Source organism: Megascapheus bottae, chromosome 29, assembly GCF_031878675.1.
Source record: "Megascapheus bottae isolate mThoBot1 chromosome 29, mThoBot2.hap1, whole genome shotgun sequence".
In the NCBI taxonomy this organism is placed as follows: Eukaryota; Metazoa; Chordata; class Mammalia; order Rodentia; family Geomyidae; genus Megascapheus; species Megascapheus bottae.
The window spans coordinates 16,637,039-16,656,663 of record NC_143537.1 but is presented as its reverse complement, the minus strand read 5'-3'; the positions used below and the strand labels follow the sequence as shown (position 1 = coordinate 16,656,663).

The 19,625-nt window shown below is 41.7% G+C and overlaps 1 protein-coding gene across 1 annotated transcript; it reads right to left on the bottom strand.

Annotated features, from left to right (window-relative positions):
* Positions 1-4,424: 4,424 nt before the first annotated feature.
* Positions 4,425-19,493, bottom strand: LOC150044893 (uncharacterized). Its single transcript, XM_090320775.1, has 5 exons — positions 19,306-19,493; positions 16,663-16,721; positions 9,205-9,331; positions 7,976-8,065; positions 4,425-6,491 (listed from the first exon to the last, which is right to left on the bottom strand). The coding sequence occupies exons 2-5, from the start codon at positions 16,717-16,719 to the stop codon at positions 4,801-4,803; spliced, it is 1,965 nt and encodes a 654-aa protein (XP_090176901.1). The 5' UTR covers positions 16,720-16,721; positions 19,306-19,493; the 3' UTR covers positions 4,425-4,800.
* Positions 19,494-19,625: the final 132 nt, after the last annotated feature.

Below are 19,625 nucleotides of genomic sequence, written 5' to 3'. Positions count from 1 at the left end.
TTAGGGTTAGGGTTAGGTTGAGGGTTAGGGTTAGGGTTAAGGTGAGGGTTATGATGAGGGTGAGAATTAGGTTTAGGATTTGGTTTAGGCTGAGGCTTAGAGTTAGGGATTGGGTTAGGGTTAGTTTTAGGGATAGGGTTAGGGTTTGGCTTAGGGTTAGGTTTAGGTGAGGCTTAGGGTGAGGGTTAGAGTTAGGGTTAGGGTGAGGATTAGGGTTAGGGTTAGGCTTAGGATGAGGGTGACAGGGAGGTTGAGGGTTAGGGTTAGGGTTAGTGTTAGTGAGGGTTAGGGTGTGAGAGTTAGGGTTAGGGTTAGGTTTAGGGTGAGTGTTAGGGTTAGGGTTACCATTAGGGTTAGGGTTAGGTTGAGGGTTAGGGTGTGGGTTAGGGTTAAGGTTAGGGTTAGGATTAGGGTGAGTGTTAGGGTTAGGGTTACCATTAGGGTTAGGGTTAGGTTGAGGGTTAGGGTGTGGGTTAGGGTTAAGGTTAGGGTTAGGATTAGGGTGAGGTTGCAGGTGAGTGATTGGATGAGGGTTATGGTTCAGGTTCGGGTTAGGGTTATGGTTAGGGTGAGGATTATGGTTAGTTTTAGGGTGAGGGTTAGGGTTATGGTTATTGTTAGGGTTAGGGTTAGGGTGAGGGTTTGGCTGAGGGTTAGGGTTAGGGTTAGGGATCCTTAGGGTTAGGTTTAGGTTTGTTTAAAGGTTAGGGTTAGCATTAGGGTTAGGTTTATGGTTAGGATTAGGGCTAGGATAGGGTTAGGGTTAGGATTAGGGTTAGGGTTATGTTCAGGGACTCTTATGGTTAGGGTTTGGGGTAGGAGTTAGGGGTTATGTTTAGGGTTACGGTTAGGGTTAGGGTGAGGGTTTGCGTGAGGGTTAGGGTTAGGCTTAGGATTAGGGTGAAGGTGAGGGTTAGGGTTAGTGTGAGGGTTTGAGTTAGGGTTAGCGTTAGGGTGAGGGTTAGGTTTAGGGTTAGTGTTAGTGTTAGGGTGAGTGTTTGGGTGAGGGTTAGGGTTAGGGTTAGTGTTTGGGTTAGGGTTAGGGTTAGGGTTAGTGTTTGGGTTAGGGTTAGGGTTAGATTTAGGGTTAGGTTTAGGTTTAGGGTTAGAATTAGGGCTTGGGTTAGGGTTAGGGTTAGGGTTAGGGTGAGGGTGAGGTTGTGGTTGACGGTTAGGGTTAGGGAGAGGGTGAGGTTGAGGGTTAGTGTGAGGGGTAGTGTGAGGGTCAGGGTGAGGGTTAGGGTTAGGGTTAGAGACCCCTACGGTTAGGGTTAGAATTAGGGTTAGGGTTAGGTTTAGGTTTAGTTTTAGGGCTAGGACTGGGGTTAGGGTTAGGGTTAGGATTAGGGTTAGGGTTACGTTGAGGGACCCTTATTGTTAGGGTTAGGGTTTGTGGTACGAGTTAGGGGTTATGTTTAGGGTTAGTGTTAGGGTAAGTGTTAGGGTTAGGGTTAGGATTAGCGTGAGGGTTAGGGTGAGGGTGGTGGTGAGGGTTAGGGTGAGGGTGAGGGTTAGGGTGAGGTTTAGGATTAGGGTGAGTGTGAAGGTGAGGGTTAGGGTCAGGATTAGGGTTAGGATTAGGGTGACGGTTAGGGTGAGGGTTAGGGTTAGGTTTAGGGTGAGGGTGAGTGTTAGGGTGAGGCTGAGGTTTAGTTTGAGGGTTAGGGTTAGCGTTAGAGTGAGGGTTAGGTTGAGGGTTAGGGTTAGGGTTAGCATTATGTTTAGAGTTAGTTGTAGGGTGAAAGTGAGGGTTAGGGTGAGGGTTACTGTGAGGTTTAGGGTGAGGGTTTCGGTGAGGGTTATGGTTAGGGTCAGGGACCCTTAGCTTAGGGTTAGGGTTAGGGTTAAGCTTATGGGTAGGGTTAGGTCTTGGACTAGGGTTAGGGTTAGATTTAGGATTAGGGTTATGTTTAAGGACCCTTATGGTTAGGGTTAGGGTTTGGTTTAGGAGTTAGGGGTTATGTTTAGTGTTAGGGTTAGGGTTTGTTTTTTGATTAGGGTTAGATTTTGGGTTAATGGTTACGGTTAGGTTTAGGGACCCTTACGGTTTTTCTTCCCAGAAGCCCCGTGTCCATTGTCCTGTTAGAGGCCCCGTGTCCTGTGTCCTCCTAGAGTCCGGTGTTGTGCCACAGGCCCCATGTCCTCTCCCAGGCCTTGTGTCCTCCCAGAGGAACTATGTCATGTGTCCTTCTAGAGGCCCCATGTCCTCCCAAAGGCCACATGTCCTCCTAGAGGCCCCATTCCTCTGTCCACCCAGAGGCCCCGTGTCCTCCCACAGTAACTGTGTCCTCCCAGGGCCCCAGTCCCCTGTCCACACAGAGGCCCCATGTCATCCCACCGGCCCAGTGTCCTTGCAGAGGCCCTGGTCCCTCCAATGGCCCCGTGTCCTCCCAGAGGCCCTGTGCTCTCACAGAGGACCCTGTATCCTATGTTCTCCCAGAGGCCCTGTGTCCTCCCATAGGCTCCATGTCCTGTGTCCTGTGTCCTCCCAGAAGCCTTCAGTCCTTCCATAGGCGCCGTCTCCCGTGTGCTTGCAGAGGTCCTGTCTCCCATGTCCCGCAGAGGCCCCTTCTTGTCCTGCAGGCCTGTGTCCTCTCACAGGCCCCGTGTACTCACAGAGGCCCCATCTCCCATGTCCCCTCGGTGACCCTGTGTCCTCCCACAGGTTCCATGTCACTCCACAGGCCCCATGTCTTGTGTCCTCCCAGAGGCCCCGTGTCCTCCCAGAGGCTCCTGTCCTCCCAAAACCCTGTGTTCTCCCACAGGCCCCATGTCCTCCATAAGGCCCTCTGTCTTGTTTCTTTCCAGAGGCCCTGTGTCCTGTGTTATCTTGGAGGCTCCATGTCCTCCCACAGGTCTCCTGTCCTCCCAGAGGCCCCATGTCCTTTCACAGGACCCCTGTATTCCCACAGGCCGCGTGTCTTTCCACAGGCCCCAAGTCATGTGATCTCCCAGTCACCCCATGTACTGTGTACTCCCGGAGGCCCCGTGTCCTCTCACTGGCTCCGTGACATCCCACAGGCCCGAGTTCCCCACAGGCCCTGTGTCCTCCTTGAGTCCCTGTGTCCTCCCACTGGCCCATGTCCTCCCAGAGACCCCGTGTCTTCCCAGATGCCCTGTGTCCTCCCACAGGACCCTTGTCCTCCCAGAGGCCACATGTCCCCTGTCTGCACAGAGGCCCCATGTAAAGTAAGCCCTTGGGATACAAGAACACAAGAGCAAATAAGCAGACAATGGAGAGTGACCTCTCACAGTCAGAACAAAACTGTGTGCTGAAGTTTAGAGAAGAAACTGAAGACTCTAGAAAGGAGACAAAGTGACCAGGATGTGATACCCGCTAGGCTGGCTTTGGGTATTAAGGTCCTGAAATCTAAAGCAGCAGAAACTTAGCTAATATGGCTTCTATGAAGGCTTCCCCTGGAAACCAGACTTCACTTAACACTGACTTAAGGAGAGATGCCACAAGCAAATAGCCAGTTACTATGTTCAGTGAAGACAAAGAAAGGGAGTGGGAGAAGCTGGGAGACAATGGGCACTACTAGGGAGATTAACATAGTTCTATTTAGTGTTTGTCCTAAGATTCATTGTATATTATAAACTAGATTTTAATAGGAACTTTCACTAAGTGAATACTATCTAATATAAAATATACAAACAAATATATGTTTAAAAAGAGAATATCTAAGCCTGACATAGGTGGCTCATGCCTGTAATCCTAGCTACTCAGGAGCCTGAGATCTAAGGATCAGGGCTGGAGCAGAAAAGTTCAGATGAGACCTTTATTTCCAATTAAACACTCAAAAATCTGGAAGTGAAGCTGTAGAGCCTTGAGCACAAAGAGGCTCAGAGACCATGCCCAGGACCTCAGTACTAGCCCTGTGACAAAAAAAAAAAAGACAAATATATGATTATTTTATTATTAAAATGTATTTGCAACATATCGAATTATATTAATAGAAATCACACCCTGGTCTTCATGCATGCTAGGCCCTGTCAATATTTTTTTGTATATTGTAATAATTGTGTGTGTGTGTGTGTGTGTGTGTGTGTGTGTGTGTGTGTGTTTGGGGGCATATGTTTGTCTGCTTATCTGTATATTTGATTCTGACTTTTAGATTTACTGGAGATGGTACAAATACTAAAGCTAATATGTTAGCTCAGATATGAAGTCATCTCCAAGCTTTTGATACCCTTCTGGTACAAGGGAATATGATGAAAATGGTGACATCAAGATGCACTGCACGTATAGACTGATTTGTTGAATCACAGCTATTCTGAACAAGTAATTCATATGATAAAATTCTAATTAAGACTAATACAATGTCAATAATTTCACTATTCATATTTAATATTAACTTAGTTACATTTTATTTATGTTCAATTGCATGTTATTAAATGATATTTGTATTATATATGATTAATTTAACATTAATAATTTCAGTATTTTTAAATTTTTTCCATATATTTTTTATTGTAATATAAGGGTTACATTATATTTACCAGATAGAAGGTGCATTACTTCACAAACATTGATACCCTTTCTCATGACTTGGTCTCCATTTTCCCCTCCTCCCACCCCGGCCCCAATAATTTCAGTATTGATATCTTAACTTAATGTTTGGTATAGTGGTACTTTGCTACATTCATAAGCCTTCTTTCCTGTGTGTCTTCTCTGTTTTGTAAGGCTTCCCTTCAGGGTAAAAACCATTCCACACATGTTACATTCATAAGGTTTCTCTCCTGTGTGTTTTCTGATGATATGTAAGCTCTATCTTCATAGTAAAAGACTTGCCACAAATATTACATTTCTAAGGTCTCTCCTATGTGTATTTTCCGATGATGTATAAGGCCTGACTTCATAGTAAAAGACTTGCCACAAATGTTACATTTATAAGGTTTCTCTCCTGTGTGTTTCCTCCGATGGGTTTTAAGGTTTGCCTTCCAGCTGAATGACTTTCCACATTCCTCACATCCATAAGGTCTCTCTCCTTTGTGGTTTCTCTGATGGACAATGAGGTTTCTAGTCCGATTGAATGACTTTCCACATTCCTTACATTCATAAGGTTTCTCTCCTGTGTGTATTATTTTCTGATGGATGTTAAGACTTGACTTATCAATGAAACACTTTCCACAAATGTCACATTTATAGGGTTTCTCTCCTGTGTGTGTTCGCTCATGATATATAAGCTTTGACTTCTGAGTGAAAGACTTCTCACACATGGTACATTCATAAGGTTTCTCTCCTGTGTGTATCCTCTTATGGACAATAAGGTGTGTCTTCAGGCTGAACCACTTTCCACATTCCTCACATCCAAAAGGTTTCTCTCCTGTGTGGGTTCTGTGATGGTTAGTGAGGCTTCTAAGCTGAGAGAATGACTTCCCACATTCATTACATTTATAAGGTTTTTCTCCTGTGTGTGTTCTTTGATGAAGTGTTAGGTTTGACTTGATGGTGAAAGACTTTCCACACATGTCACATTCAAAAGGTTTCTCTCCTGTGTGTCTTCTCTGATGGACAATTAAGTTTGCCTTCCAGGCGAATGAATTTCCACATTCATTACATACGAAAGGTCTTTCTCTCTGTGTTCTCTGATGATCAGTAAGTTTTATATTCTTGGTGGAAGACTTTTCACAGTTTTTGCAATCATGTGGTCGTTTTTCTGTATGAATTCTACAATGCCTGCTAAGAGCTGACTTCTGGGTGGAAATTTTCCTACACTCCTCATATCGATAGGGCTTCTCATCTGTGAGTGTTTGAGGTTGTAAAGACAGGTCTGACTCCTGAGAGATGGATTTTTCACATTGGATATACTCATATGAATTTTCCTCTGGATATTTGCCTTGAGATTTTTTACAATGCATTTGCTTTCTGAAAGGTTTCTTATACTCGTTCTGTGTACAAGGATTCTCTCCTGTTAATATTCTCTGATGTGTAGTGACTGTAGGTCTTAAGTAGAATGTTTTTGTACAATTATTACATTCAGGTGTTTTCCTCCCTCTCTGAACTACTGCTTGGGTATGGTGAATAGACTTTTCATAATCTTCTCTGTGCACCTTGTGGTTATTGTCAGACTCTCCCATAAAAACCCAATTATGCTTAAAATATATGGTCTCTGAGTGTAATAACTTCCCATCTTCACCATATTCAAAATACTGCAGCTCATTAGGACTCTCAAATTGATTAAAATAGTGTGCATATCTGAAGGATTCTTCACCTACAGGAGACACACCTGGCCTATATGCAGCATGTATCTCATCAGACTTACTATAAAGAAGCGTGTTCTGACACTCACTGAATTCTTTGGTCTTCATCTTTAAGGAATGCCGATTATTCCTACTCAGCTCTGCCTTATGGTTTGAATGCAAATCAAAACTTCTTACTAATCTCACTCTTTCTTCAACTGTATAACTATTTGTGACTGCTACATCACATGGATGCTCACCTGAATTTTTCGGGCAGATTTTAATTATTTCTTCCTTTTCTTGGTCATCTAAAATGAGTCATAGTAAAAAAAAAAAAAAAAGAAAGAAAAAAAATAAGATCCAAATATGATTTTAATGTAAAGGTAAAGACATTTGTCTCCCATCTTAACTGTTAGGACTTAGACGAAAAAAAATAGGAATCAATTTATGAGAAATACATTATTTTTTTCTACATAAGGTACTATTTAATACTTCCTCTTCTATTTGTCAGTCATGAAGTTGAACTCTGGCCCTGGACACTATCCCTGAGCTATTCAACTCAATGCTACTGCCCTACCCCTTAAGCCACAGCAACACTGCCAGTTGTTTCATAGTTAATTGGAGATAACAGTTTCTTGGCTGTTAGTACCCGGGCTGGCTTTGAACAGTGATCCTCAGATCTCAGCCTCCGGAGTAGCTAGGATTATAGGCATAAGCCACCTTGCCCAGCTTGTTTTCCTTCTTTTTATATGAGAAAAAGAATTTTACTCAAATAATTCAGGTTTGTACTACCTGAGTTGAGTCCTTACCATCTATCTGTAGTATCCTTATGGTTTTATCTTTCAGTTAATTGTTTTTATTTACCCTAGGGGAATAAGCTGTTTTCTTTGTTTCATTTTCTTGAAATATGTTTATTTTGCTGATTTCCTTCTCAACCATTAGGTGAGGAACAGGAATATTTAATAGATTCAGAGACCAATACAGTCTCTTCAGTATTAACTTCTCACTATCAGTTACCTCATGTCTCAGTGGGAATTTTGAAAAATCATTTCTATCAAACTTACAAAAAGTCTAAGTCAAAATCCCTTTTCTGGCAATCCTGACCATCAGAACCATGAAAGATCAAGGATACTCCAGCTCAGGATATTGTCAATCATCCACTCTAGACTAAAATCTTTGATTCTGAATCACTGTCTCTGCCCACCACTTTTAAGCCATTTTCTTTATCAGAGGACACCAGCACTGGCATATTTCTTTTTATACTATACCTGTGTTATCCTAGTTATAAAGGACTTTCATTCTCTCTCTTTTTTGTTTTAAAATTTGGTTGTGAGAACTTAACTCTTGGCCTGTGAATTGTCTCTGAGCTCTTCAGCTCAAGGCTACTGCCCTACCCCTGGAGCCACAGACTCATTTTCTAGTGGATAACTGGAGATCGAGTCTCTTAGTGCTTGGACTAGCTTTGAATGGAGATCCTCAGATCTCAGCCGCCTGAGTAGCAAGAATTACTGGCATGAGCCAATGCCCCCACCCCTTGAAATCTCATTTTTCTCTATTTCTGTTTTTTTTTCTCAGAATGATTTCCACAAAGAGAAAAAGAATTTCTAACTCTACTGCCACACAAAATTCAGTATGACTCCATGTGAATTCTTGACTGAGAAAAAGAATCAGGTATTCTCTGCCACACGCAGAACTCTGGGGAACTAGGAATATTACTACTCAGTACTGCACAAGATGTATTTATCTATTGGGCTCTGGCTCCACCCTCACTATGCAAAATGTGTTAACTCACCTGTGAAATTCTCTTCTGAGGTCTCCCTTATCCATGGTTCTGTACCTTGCTCCAGCTTTACAATCAATTTAGGTTTGGGGAAACAATGCCCTGTTGATAAGAAATAATGGTGGCTCATGGTGGGTCATTTCTACTGTAAAGTCTCACACATCTTGTTCACAAGGTTGCTCCTAAATCTTCTTTCTCATTTCTCATTGGCTCCATGGTTGACTTTCCCTGAGCTTTGGATTTTCTTTCTGTTGTGTGGCTTGAACTCAGCTCTTTTACTACATGCTGGCCTTCTACCAGTTTGAGTCCAAGCTCTACTTCCAGTTCTTGAGTGGTTAATTGTAGGTAAGAGTCTCATGAGGACTTGTCTGATGGTTTCAAAATGAAAACCACAGATTTGAGCATCCTGCATAGGTAGGATTACAAGCAGGAACCAAGGTACCCAATGCCAAGGGTACTTATTTCTGGATCATACTTCCAATAGTCATATACATTATACTCTAGATTGTGTGTCCAACTAAAATAATCACTTCAAGTTTGTGAAGACAGTCTCTTATTAGTGGAACTTAGTGTAGCATTTTTGGCAGACTACTAATCTGACTACTTAAATAATGAGAATACCTCAGGAATATATAATCAAATTGAAGTTTCCTTAGAAGGAAATGACCCTGCCAGGTGCAGGTGAATCATACCTGTAATCCTAGCTACTCAGGAGTCTGAGGTATGAGGATCACATTTCTAACCAGCCCAGGCATTTTATAAATGTCCATGAGACTCTTATCTCCAATTAAGCATCAGAAAACTTAAAGTGGTGCTGTGGCTCAAAGTGGAAGAACATTAGACTTGAGCTGAAGAGCTAAGGGAGAGTACCCAGGCCCAGAGTTCTTATCTGAAGTCCAACAGAAAAACAAAGAACAAACGAATGAGGGGGGGGGGGGGAGACAGAAAGAAAGAAAGAAAAAGAAAGAAAGAAAGGAGGGAGGGAGGGAGGGAGGGAGGGAGGGAGGGAGGGAGGGAGGAAGGAAGGAAGAAAGGAAGGAAGGAAGGAAGGAAGGAAGGAAGGAAGGAAGGAAGGAAGGAAGGAAGGAAGGAAGGAAGGAAGGAAGAAAGAAAGAAAGAAAGAAGACACTTCCCAAGGACAGAAACACTACATCCAAATAGCACTGAAAGTGTAGTGAAAATTCACCTTACCACTAAAAACAAATCATTTGATCTTTCAAGATGAGGTGATTTTTGCTCACCCAAGGAAACCAGGTTGCTGTAGTTCTCCAGCATTACATCTCTATACAGGGTCCTCTGAGCAATGTTTAGGTCCTGCCACTCCTCAAAGGTGAAGACCACAGTCACATCTTCAAATGTCACCATCTCCTGCAATGGCACATTTCCATCAAGTAATTAGCTTTAAGTCATGAGCACATCAATTCTGGAGTTTCATTCTTGTACATGTATGCTTTGGTCTTACATAAAATATTTCCAGCGTCCTTCCTTACTTGTCCCTATATATTTCAGTAGGTAATTGCAACTACAAAGTTTCCCTAATACACCAGAACACATTTCTGGTGCTAGGAACAGAGACAGGATAAAAATTCTAAGGAACTAATAATCTGGCATAACAACATTAGTTATAAGTAGATGTCCGAAGGAATGGTTTCAGCTCATTTTGATAAAATTCACTACATATCAAGGTAACAGTGAAGTAGAGAAACAATAATTCCTATATTTTCATATTCTGCCTCACTGAAAAAGCCATTTAGAGCTACAATTAAAAAGTGCCCTCACCAAAACAATAGGAACCCAGCCTAGCTCTCTCCCACAAAAAGAGAATCAGGGAATCCCAGGAGCCAGCTATCTTAAGAAATAAACAACTACAAATTTAAGAAGTAACAGAGAAGTATACAAGCTGGAAAAGAAACACAGATAAAGCTTAAATCCAAAGCTCTCAAAGAATCCAAAGAATCTGAAAACTCGTGGACCCCGACCCCACCCCTGGCTGAGAAGCCTAGAGCCACCAAAGCTCAGTGGCTGCTGGCACTGGGCGGGGAAGCCCTGAACTCCAACAAGCAGCAGAATCCAGATGCAGGAATCCCACCCAGACCCAGGAATCCCACCCAGACCAGGCGCAGACAACACAGACCCACCTTACTGCCAAAGACAGAAACAAACTCCAAGTGAAAGGATGGAAAAGAATTTTCCACTCCAATGCACTGTGCAAAAAAGCAGGAGCAGCACTCTTAATCTCTGACAAAATTAACTTCTCTGTAAAATCAATAAGATAAAGATGGTCACTACATATTCGTAAAGGAGTCAATTCATAACCAGAATATTGCAGTTATAAACATTTATTCCCCCAACATGGGAGCACCTAAGTACATCAAGCAAACTCTCTTAGAGTTACAGAACAAGATAGACTCACTCAATACAACCTCTCACCAAAAGACAGATCAACTCAGTAAAAGATCAGCAGACAACTGAGTTAAATGACACCATAGCCCAACTGGGCCTAATATACAGAGTACTCCATCCAAAAGCAACACTTTATACATTTTTCTCAGCAGCACATGGAACATACTGCCAAATAGATCATATAATACTTCATACAGAAAGCTTTCGCAGATAAAAGGACTGATACAACCCCTGCAATCTATCTGACTACAGTGGTATCTAGTTCTAAACAACCTAGTAAAGTGTAAAAACAATATTCAAACACTTGTAAGATGAACAATACACTTCTGAATAACTCCTGGGTTACAGAACAAATCAAAGAAGAAATTCAAAACTGTCTTGAATGTAATGGCAATCAAGATACATCACAAAGGAACTTACGGAACACAGCAAAATCAGTTTTAAGGGGCAAATTTATCACAATAGGAGCCCATATTCAAAAGACAGAAGAATTCATGTAAATAACCCTAAGAAGAAATTGAAGCACCTAGACGAGCAAGAAAAATTTTAATTCCCAAACAACTAAAAGGACAGAAATAACAAAAATAAAATTGGAAATATCAGAGATTGAAATAAGATCTACTATACATAAAATTAATAAATCAAAAGTTGGTTGTTTGAAAGGGTCAACAAAATTGAAAGACCCCTGGTAAGATTAATCAAAAACAGGAAAGGGGAGACTCAAATAAACAAGATTAGAGATCCTGTGGGAACAATCACGACTGATATTCAAAAAAGTCAATCCATTATGAATAAGTACTACCAGGGCCTATATTCAAAGAAACAGGAAAATTCAGTAGAAATGGATGATTTCTTAAATAAATCTAGGCTACCCATATTGAACCAAGAAGAGATAAGCAAACTGAACAAACCAATTTCATACAATGAGATAGCGGAAGCAATCAGGAAATGCCAACCAGAAAGACCCCAGGTCCAGATGGTATCACTGCGGAATTCTATAAGATTTTTTTTTTTAATGCCCAGAAGATTATGAGTTTTATTGTTACTTAGAATACACGTCTGAATTTCACAGTCACATTAATGCTCTGGTTTATTTGCATGAATTCCTCAGAAATAAGATGGTATGCAGGTAGAATCTGAATACCTTCCAGGCATGGGACATCACCTAGCCAGGCAATGTCATCACTGATGAGTTCAAGAACACGTTTGTCTGGCAAAATGAGACTCTGAGCAAGACCCTGCCCTGAACATCTGGACTATGAGTGGAATTAGATGCAGACGGCTGCTCATCAGAGATCCTAGAGACTGGTGCAGAAAACAGAAATCTGGCTCATAAATAATCGCCCCCAAACCATCTTTGTCTTCTGATAACCTAGAAACAGATCTGTCTTTTGTTTTGTTTTGTTGTTGGGTTTTTTTTTGAGAAATGACTTCAGTATTAAATGGTCTGCCATACAGCTGTCATCAGAAGTCCTGTGGGAACATGGATAAAGCATAGACTGTCTAATAAAGGATATATTAACTTTCATGCCTCCAGATACTCCAAGCCTTGTCCCTATGTACAGTGAGCTCATCAGAAAAGAATATGCCTGGACTTTATTACTACCCTGATGGTACTCTCCTTGTCTCCTCAGAATCATGGCTTGACAGCAGCCAACAGACTTCAATCGGGATTTATTTAGGGTCCTCAGCAAAAGAGCTCAGCTTTCTGAGGCTGCAGGCACGATGTCATTCACATTTCTCTCAACACTGGAATAAATCTTATTGCTCATGATTATGGTGCTCGCTTTGCACTGGACCATCAGTTTTGTATCCTCAGCACCTTCATGATGAGGAGAAACCAAGTCCAAGGTCATATTTTAAATTCATGGATGACAAAGAGCACTGGACTGTTTCCATTTAAGAAAAAAAAAAACTCAAAAGTTTTATAGTAAGATTGTCTTTTAAGGATGACATTGTAGAAACAATCTCACAGAAATAAAATTCTATTCAGAATGGACCAGAAGTTACCATTTAATCGTGAAAACATTCTTACATTCTAGCCAGGGTACTAGTGGCTGAAATAATACTAGCTACTCTGGAGGCTGTGATCTGAGGATTATGGTTCAAAACCAGCCCACACAAGAAAATCTGTGAGATTCTTATCTCTGATTAACCACCAAAAGAATGGAAGTGGAGCTGTGGCTCAAGAGTGCTAGCTTTAAGCAAGAAGTCTTAGGGACAGTATTGAGGCCTTGACAATATTGAGGGACAGTATTGAGTTGAAGCTCCTAGGACCAGCACCAAAAAAATTAAAATTTACTGGGGTGGGGGAAGGGAAACAGGGACAAAAACACTAGAAAACCAAAAGGGGTATCAAGGTTCAAGAAGTAATATACCTATGACCTGATGAATTCTACAAGATTTTAAAAGATGAATTAACACCTATACTCTGGAAACTCTTCCAAGAAATAGAAACAGAAGGAACCATACCAAACTCACTTTATGAAGCTAATGTCACACTCATCCTCAAACCAGGGAAAGACCCAACCAAAAATGAGAACTACAGACCTATCTAATGAACACAGATGCAAAGATCCTCAATAAAATACTAGCCAACAGAATCCAGAAACAAATGTAAAAAATTATACACGACAATCAAGTAGGCTTCATCCCACAGACGCAAGGCTGGTTTAACATTTGCAAATCAATCAATGCAATACATCATATCAATAGAGCTAAGGATAAGACTCATACGATAATTTCTCTGGATGCTGGGAAGGCATTTGACAAAATACAACATCCATTCATGTTGAAAGCACTAGAAAAAATAGGAATGGAGGTACATTCCTTAAAATAATTAAAGCTATATGACAAACCTACAGCCAGGACCATACTAAATGGAGAAAAACTGGAACCATTTATCTTAACATCAGGAACTAGAGAGGGATGCCCACTCCCTCTGCTTCTCTTCAATATAGTGCTGGAACCCTTAGCCAGAGCAATAAGGCAAGAGAAGGACATCAAAGGGATCCACATAGGGAAAGACGAAATTAAACTATCCCTATTTGCAGATGACATGATCCTCTACCTGAGTGACCCAGTAAGTTCCACTCCCAAACTCCTAGAATTAATAAACCACTTTAGCAAAGTGGCAGGATACAACATTAACCTGCAAAAGTCAGTAGCCTTTCTGTACACCAACAATACACAAACAGAAGGCGAAATCAAGAAAATTATCCCATTTGCAATAGCCCCCCCAAAAATAAAATATTGAGGAATCAACTTAACCAAAGATATAAAGGAATTATTTAATGAAAATTATAAAAGCCTAACAAAAGAAATTAAACAGGACACCAGGAAATGGAAAGACATCCCACACTCATGGGTAGGGAGAACCAATATAGTGAAAATGGCCATACTGTCAAAAGTGATATACAAATTCAATGCAATCCCCATCAAAATCCCAAAGGCATTCTTTACTGAAATAGAAGGTGTTATCCAACGATTCATATGGAACAACAAAAGACCTAGAATAGCCAAAACAATTCTAGGCAAAAAGAGCAATGCAGGTGGTATTACAATACCAGACTTCAAACTCTACTGTAGAACTATAATAACATAAACAGCATGGTATTGGCACAAAAATAGACCAGCAGATCAATGAAACAGAATAGAAGATCCAGAAATAAAACCACATACCTATAGTCAACTTATATTTGGCAATGGAGCCAGAGATATACAGTAGAACCAACACAGCCTATTCAATTATTGGTGCTTGCAAAACTAGGCGGCCACAGGCAGAAAACTAAAAATTGACCCTAGCCTTTCACCATGCACAAGCATTAACTCAAAATGTATCAAAGACCTCAATGTCAGACCGGAAACCTTGAAACTGCTACAGGATAGAGTTGGAGAGACACTGGAACTCATAGGCACAGGCAAAAACTTCCTGAACAGAATCCCAGGGTCACAACAGATTGGAGAGAAACTCGACAAATGGGACTACTTAAAAATAAAAAGTTTCTGCACAGACAAAAGCATAGTTACTAAAGTAGAAAGACAGCCAACCAACTGGAGAAAGGTATTTATCAACAATACATCAGACAAATATTTAATATCCAGTATCTACAGGGAACTCAAGAAACCAATCCCCCACCCCCAAGCCCAACAAACCAATCACTAAATGGGCAAGGAAACTAAAGAGAGACTTATCAAAAGATGTTAAAATGGCAGAAAAACATATGAGAAAATGCTCATCATCTATGGTCATAAAGGAAATGCAAATAAAAACAACCCTAAGATACCACCTTATCTCAATTAGAATGGCCAATATTCTGAACTCAGACAACAACAAATGCTGGTGGGGTGGTGCTGAAAGAGGAACCCTACTGCACTGCTGATGGGAATGTTAAATTAGTTCAGCCACTCTGGAAGGCAGTGTGGAGATTTCTTAAAGAACTGAAAATAGATCTTCCCTACCATCCCACCATACCACTCCTGGGCATCTATCCTGAGCATCACAACCCAGGATATAATAAGAACACCTGCTCAGCCATGTTCATCTCTGCACTATTCACAATAGCCAAGCGATGGAAACAACTCAGATGCCCTACTGCAGATGGATGGATATAAAAAAATGTGATATACACATATATATATACACACATACACACACAATGGAATTCTACATAACCAACAGATAAGATAAAATAACACCATTCGCTGGGAAGTGGATGAAATTAGAGTGAATCATGTTGAGTGAGATAAGTCAGGACCAAAGGAACAAAAGGCGCATGTTATCCTTAATATATGGATATTAGATCCAAACAGTACAAGAGCAATGACTCAATATTTGGGTACCCAAGGTTATGGACATGGTCTTGGAGATATAAACATAACTATATAGACATAACTATCTATGATGGGCTACGTACTCTATAGACATAATGTTTTATTATATTAAGTGCCCTCATAAGCAATCAAAGCATGCAGGACATCACAGGGAATACAAACCACATCAGTAGATCTTCAAAAAGCATAGTTTCCAGGTGAGTGTTAAAGGGAGTAATAGTATACAAGAATGTATCTAATGATTGATTGGTCCATACAAAAGTTGATTCAGGTTCCAAAATAAGAACATGCTATGTTATCCAATTTTCTTACTAAATTTCCAAAGATTAAAGGCTGGTCATCCCTTTCCTGATATTTCCATTCCAGGTAAAAAGGAACTGCTAGCACAAACTGTTGTGAATATCACCTTCCTGTTATAATACAAAATAACTATATTATTAGACATTATAAGATGGTTTTTGTGAGAATATTGTAAAATCTTTAAGAATCTAGTAATAACACATCCAGAAGGTTAATTTTCTATGTCTGCCATAACAAACAATCACACTGGGTGGGAAATCTATTTTCTACTGCTCTACAGTATAGAAAACTTTTCTAAAAAGACAATATACAAAAACAGTTGATTAAAATATATTTTTAAAAGTGGACCAGGAGCTTAGCCTAGTGGTAGAATGCTTGCCTCACATGCACAAAGGCCTGGGATTGATCCCTCAGAAGCACATACATAGAAATAAGCCAGGCATGGTGCTGTGGCTCAAGTGGTAGGGTTCTAGCCTTGAGAGAAAACCCAAGGACAGTGCTCAAGGCCTGAGTTCAAGCCCACGCCTGCCAAACAAAAGAAAGAGATAAAGAAAAAAAAAGAGAGAAAGAGAAAAGGAGAGAGAGAAAGAAAGAAAGAAAGACAAGAAACAAACTGAAGCAAATATGCACTCAACTCAGAACGCTAGATGTTACAATCTGTTAAATCTACAAGCCATCTTTCTCTGACTTATGAGCATGTTCCTTAAGCTGAATCTGTTCTTCTGCTTTTAAATCCTGGATACCTAAGATTCACAAAATGTGCAATGTCTCAGCTACTTTAGGGGGCCCTGAATTCCCCAGTAATAGAGTTACCAGCACTGAGTGAAGCGAGCTAGGAGTCCACTGAATAGCTGTGCAATGGCTACTCTCTACATTCAGATGGATTAAAGAGCAGCCATGAGTGTCAGGGGACTGAGCCTTTAAAGGTTAACACCACACATAGGTGATCATAACTACACACAGGAGGTCATCACTGTATGTCACCTTATGATGTCTACAGTCAATCACTACAAGGATTGGACCCCACACAGGTATTCATAACCACATGAAGATGGTAGAACAGGTTAAGCATTTTTAATAAAAACAAAAACAATTTGGCAGCTAAGTCTGCCAGGTTATTACAAAATGGAATGCAAAACAAAGAGAAATAAAAAGCAACTCACCGGAGATCTTTTTATTCTTTCTTGCTTTTGATAATGAACAGAAGATTCTGGCAGCATGGCTGGAAGAGAAGGCAAATGAGGTAGTCAGGAAAGAACTTGTGTGATTTTGCCCCAGATTTTCCTACTGCAAACATTATACATGGGCTGGAAAAGTATAAACCTTCTTTGGTGAAGAATCTTTTCTTTCTTTCTTTTTTTTTTTAAACCAGTCCTGGGCTTGAGCTCAGGGTCTGAGCACTATCCTTGGATTTTCTCAAGGTTAGAGCTCTACCACTTGAGCCATAGCACCACTTCTGGCTTTTTTCTATGTACGTGGTACAGAGGAATTGAACCCGGGCCTTCATGCATGCTTAGGCAAGCACTCTACTACTAGGTCAAACTCCTGGCCCCGTGAAGAATCTTTTATGTCCCAAGTTCATTAAATTCTCCACTACAGATGAATCCACAGTCCAGGAGTTGGTAGAAATGATAAATTCATTTTGGTTTAATTTAGTTTAGTTTTTAGTCATGGGGCTTGAACTCTGAGCCTGGGCAATGTCCCTGAGCCTTCAGCTCAAGTCTACAGCCCTACCCTCGAGCCTCAGCCCCATTTCCTTTTTTCTATTTCTTAATTGCCAGCGTTGACATAAAAAAACAAACCTAAGGGCGGGGAGTCTGGCCTAGTGGTAGAGTGCCTGCCTAGCATGCAAGAAGACCCAGGTTTGATTCCTCAGTACCACATACATAGAAAAAGGCTGGAAGTGGTGCTGTGGCTCGAGTGGCAGAGTGCTAGCCTTGAGAAAAACCCAAGAACAGTGCTCAGGCCTTGAGCTCAAGCCCAGGACTGGCAAAAAAAAAAAAAAAAAAAAAAAAAAAAAAACTAAGCATCAGTGCCCAGATCCTAAGTTCAACGGGTCAAAAATCCCAGAATCCACACACACAGACACACATGAAAGGGTCTCTGTAAAGAGGTGGCATTGAAGCCAAGACCTGTAGGATGAGAGAGCCAGCTTTGAAAACATCTGGCAGAGGAAATAGGGTGAAAAGTGTCAAGGCTGGAATAAACTCAGGACCAGGAAGAGGGGCATGTGGCTGGTTCCGAGAGAGAGAGAGAGAGAGAGAGAGAGAGAGAGAGAGAGAGAGAGAGAGAGAGAGAGGGGGGGGGGGGAGGGATGGGGGGAGGGAGAGAATAGGGGGACGGGGTGGGGGGACATGACTTTAGAAAAGTTGAGTCCAGTCGGGTAAGAGGCTGACATTTGAGGATGGTGTTAGTTTAAAGTCAGCCCAATAAACTACTCAGAAAAAGATGGAAGTGGTACAATAGCTCAAGCGATGGAACGATAGCCTTCAGCAGAAGGACAGGACTCAAGCCCTGAGTCAAGCACCAGCCCTCAGGCTTCAGTTTCACTAGTAACTAGGATTACAAATGTAAGCCACTAGGGCCAGACACTCTATTATGTATCATTTCATTTAATGCCCACAACTGCTCCAATAGGAGAGTTCAGTGTGAAAGTAGCGGAGCTGGTTCAGTTTCAGTCAGTGGTCAGCTCTGTTTTTCCTCTGGAAGTAACCTTGTCTCTGGGAGGAGGATAAAGTCCCCAAAGCCCTTCCCCTGCTGGGTGAATCCTACATTGTAAAGGTGAGGAAATGGGTCTGAGATTAAAGATGGGTTCTTAGATCAGAGTCCCTATTGTGGAAAAACTGGGATGGTATGCAGCTTTGATCAGCAAGCGACTCTGGGAACATATGTAAAAAAGAAAAAAAAAAACTAAAAATCAAACAAGCCACATCTCAAATCCAATTTCCTTCAGAATCTTCTAAGTAGCTAGAAGAGGAGATGGAAAGAATCAAGAAACTCTAAGTAGGTTCCTTCATGTTATGACCTTGTTCCCTATAATTTGTTCAAGCAGTAAATACTAAATACAGTAGTTACAATGTGCCAGCCTGAGAATGTCCTCAGTTTACCGTCCCATGGTTATGCAGTGCACCAGCTAAAATCCTCAGGTCTCAGCTTCACTTGGGCTGCTTGGCCCAGGGAAGAGGGGAACCCATTTTGCAAACTCCTCTGCCCAGAAGAAGCAGCAGTTTTCTGATTCTCAATAAAGGGAAGGAGGTGCTGCTAGAGAAAAGAATGCTGTAAGAATAGATTATGAGCTTGGAGCTCCAAATGAGACCTGCTCTGAAGAAAAATCAAGGAACTGGAAAAGAAGGAAGGCTAGTTAATATTTTAGATCAGCTGGACAGGGTAGGGCTTGCTGAGGCAAACTCCTGATCTACTTCCTAAGATGGGGACAACCATACAAAAATATTTATTTTTATTTGTGTGTGCGTATACCAGTACTGGGGATTGAACTCAAGGTCTCATGCCAATGCTTGATTTCTTCCTGCAAGGCAGATGGTTTTAACCACTTAAGCCAAACATCCACTTTGAGATTTTTTACTAGTTTATTAAGAGCCAAAAGCCTGGCTTGGAACAGGGATCCTCAGATCTCAGCCTTCTGAGTCGCTAGGATCACAGGCATGAGCCACTGCCGCCCCATTTGAAGGCCGAGGACACTGAGATGCCCGGGGTTAAATCAGGTCTTGGCGTCCTCAGGCCCCGCACAAGGCAAGTGGGGAGCCCTGGACCCTGGGGGACTGAGAATCCCTGGGGCTGCAGCATACCTGGAAAGCCAGAGGAGGTCGACTCTCAGGAACAGCAGCGGAGTGCAGGATTGAATCCTAGGGCCCCAGGACTCATGGCCAAAACGATCCACGTGAACCAGCTGCCAGGACACAGCAGAGAGCACCCACAAACACAACTTCCGCACTTTCTCAGCGCATCCGAAGCAGGAAGCCGAGGAGGAACGGGACTCACCATTTGCGTCCCGGAAGTGGAGAGATCAGACTCGGACCCATCAGATCAAACCGGGATAGGCTGGAGCCTCCACAGTAAGGTGGATATCGGCAGATGAAGGCTTTTCCTAACGAGTGTGGAAGAGGGA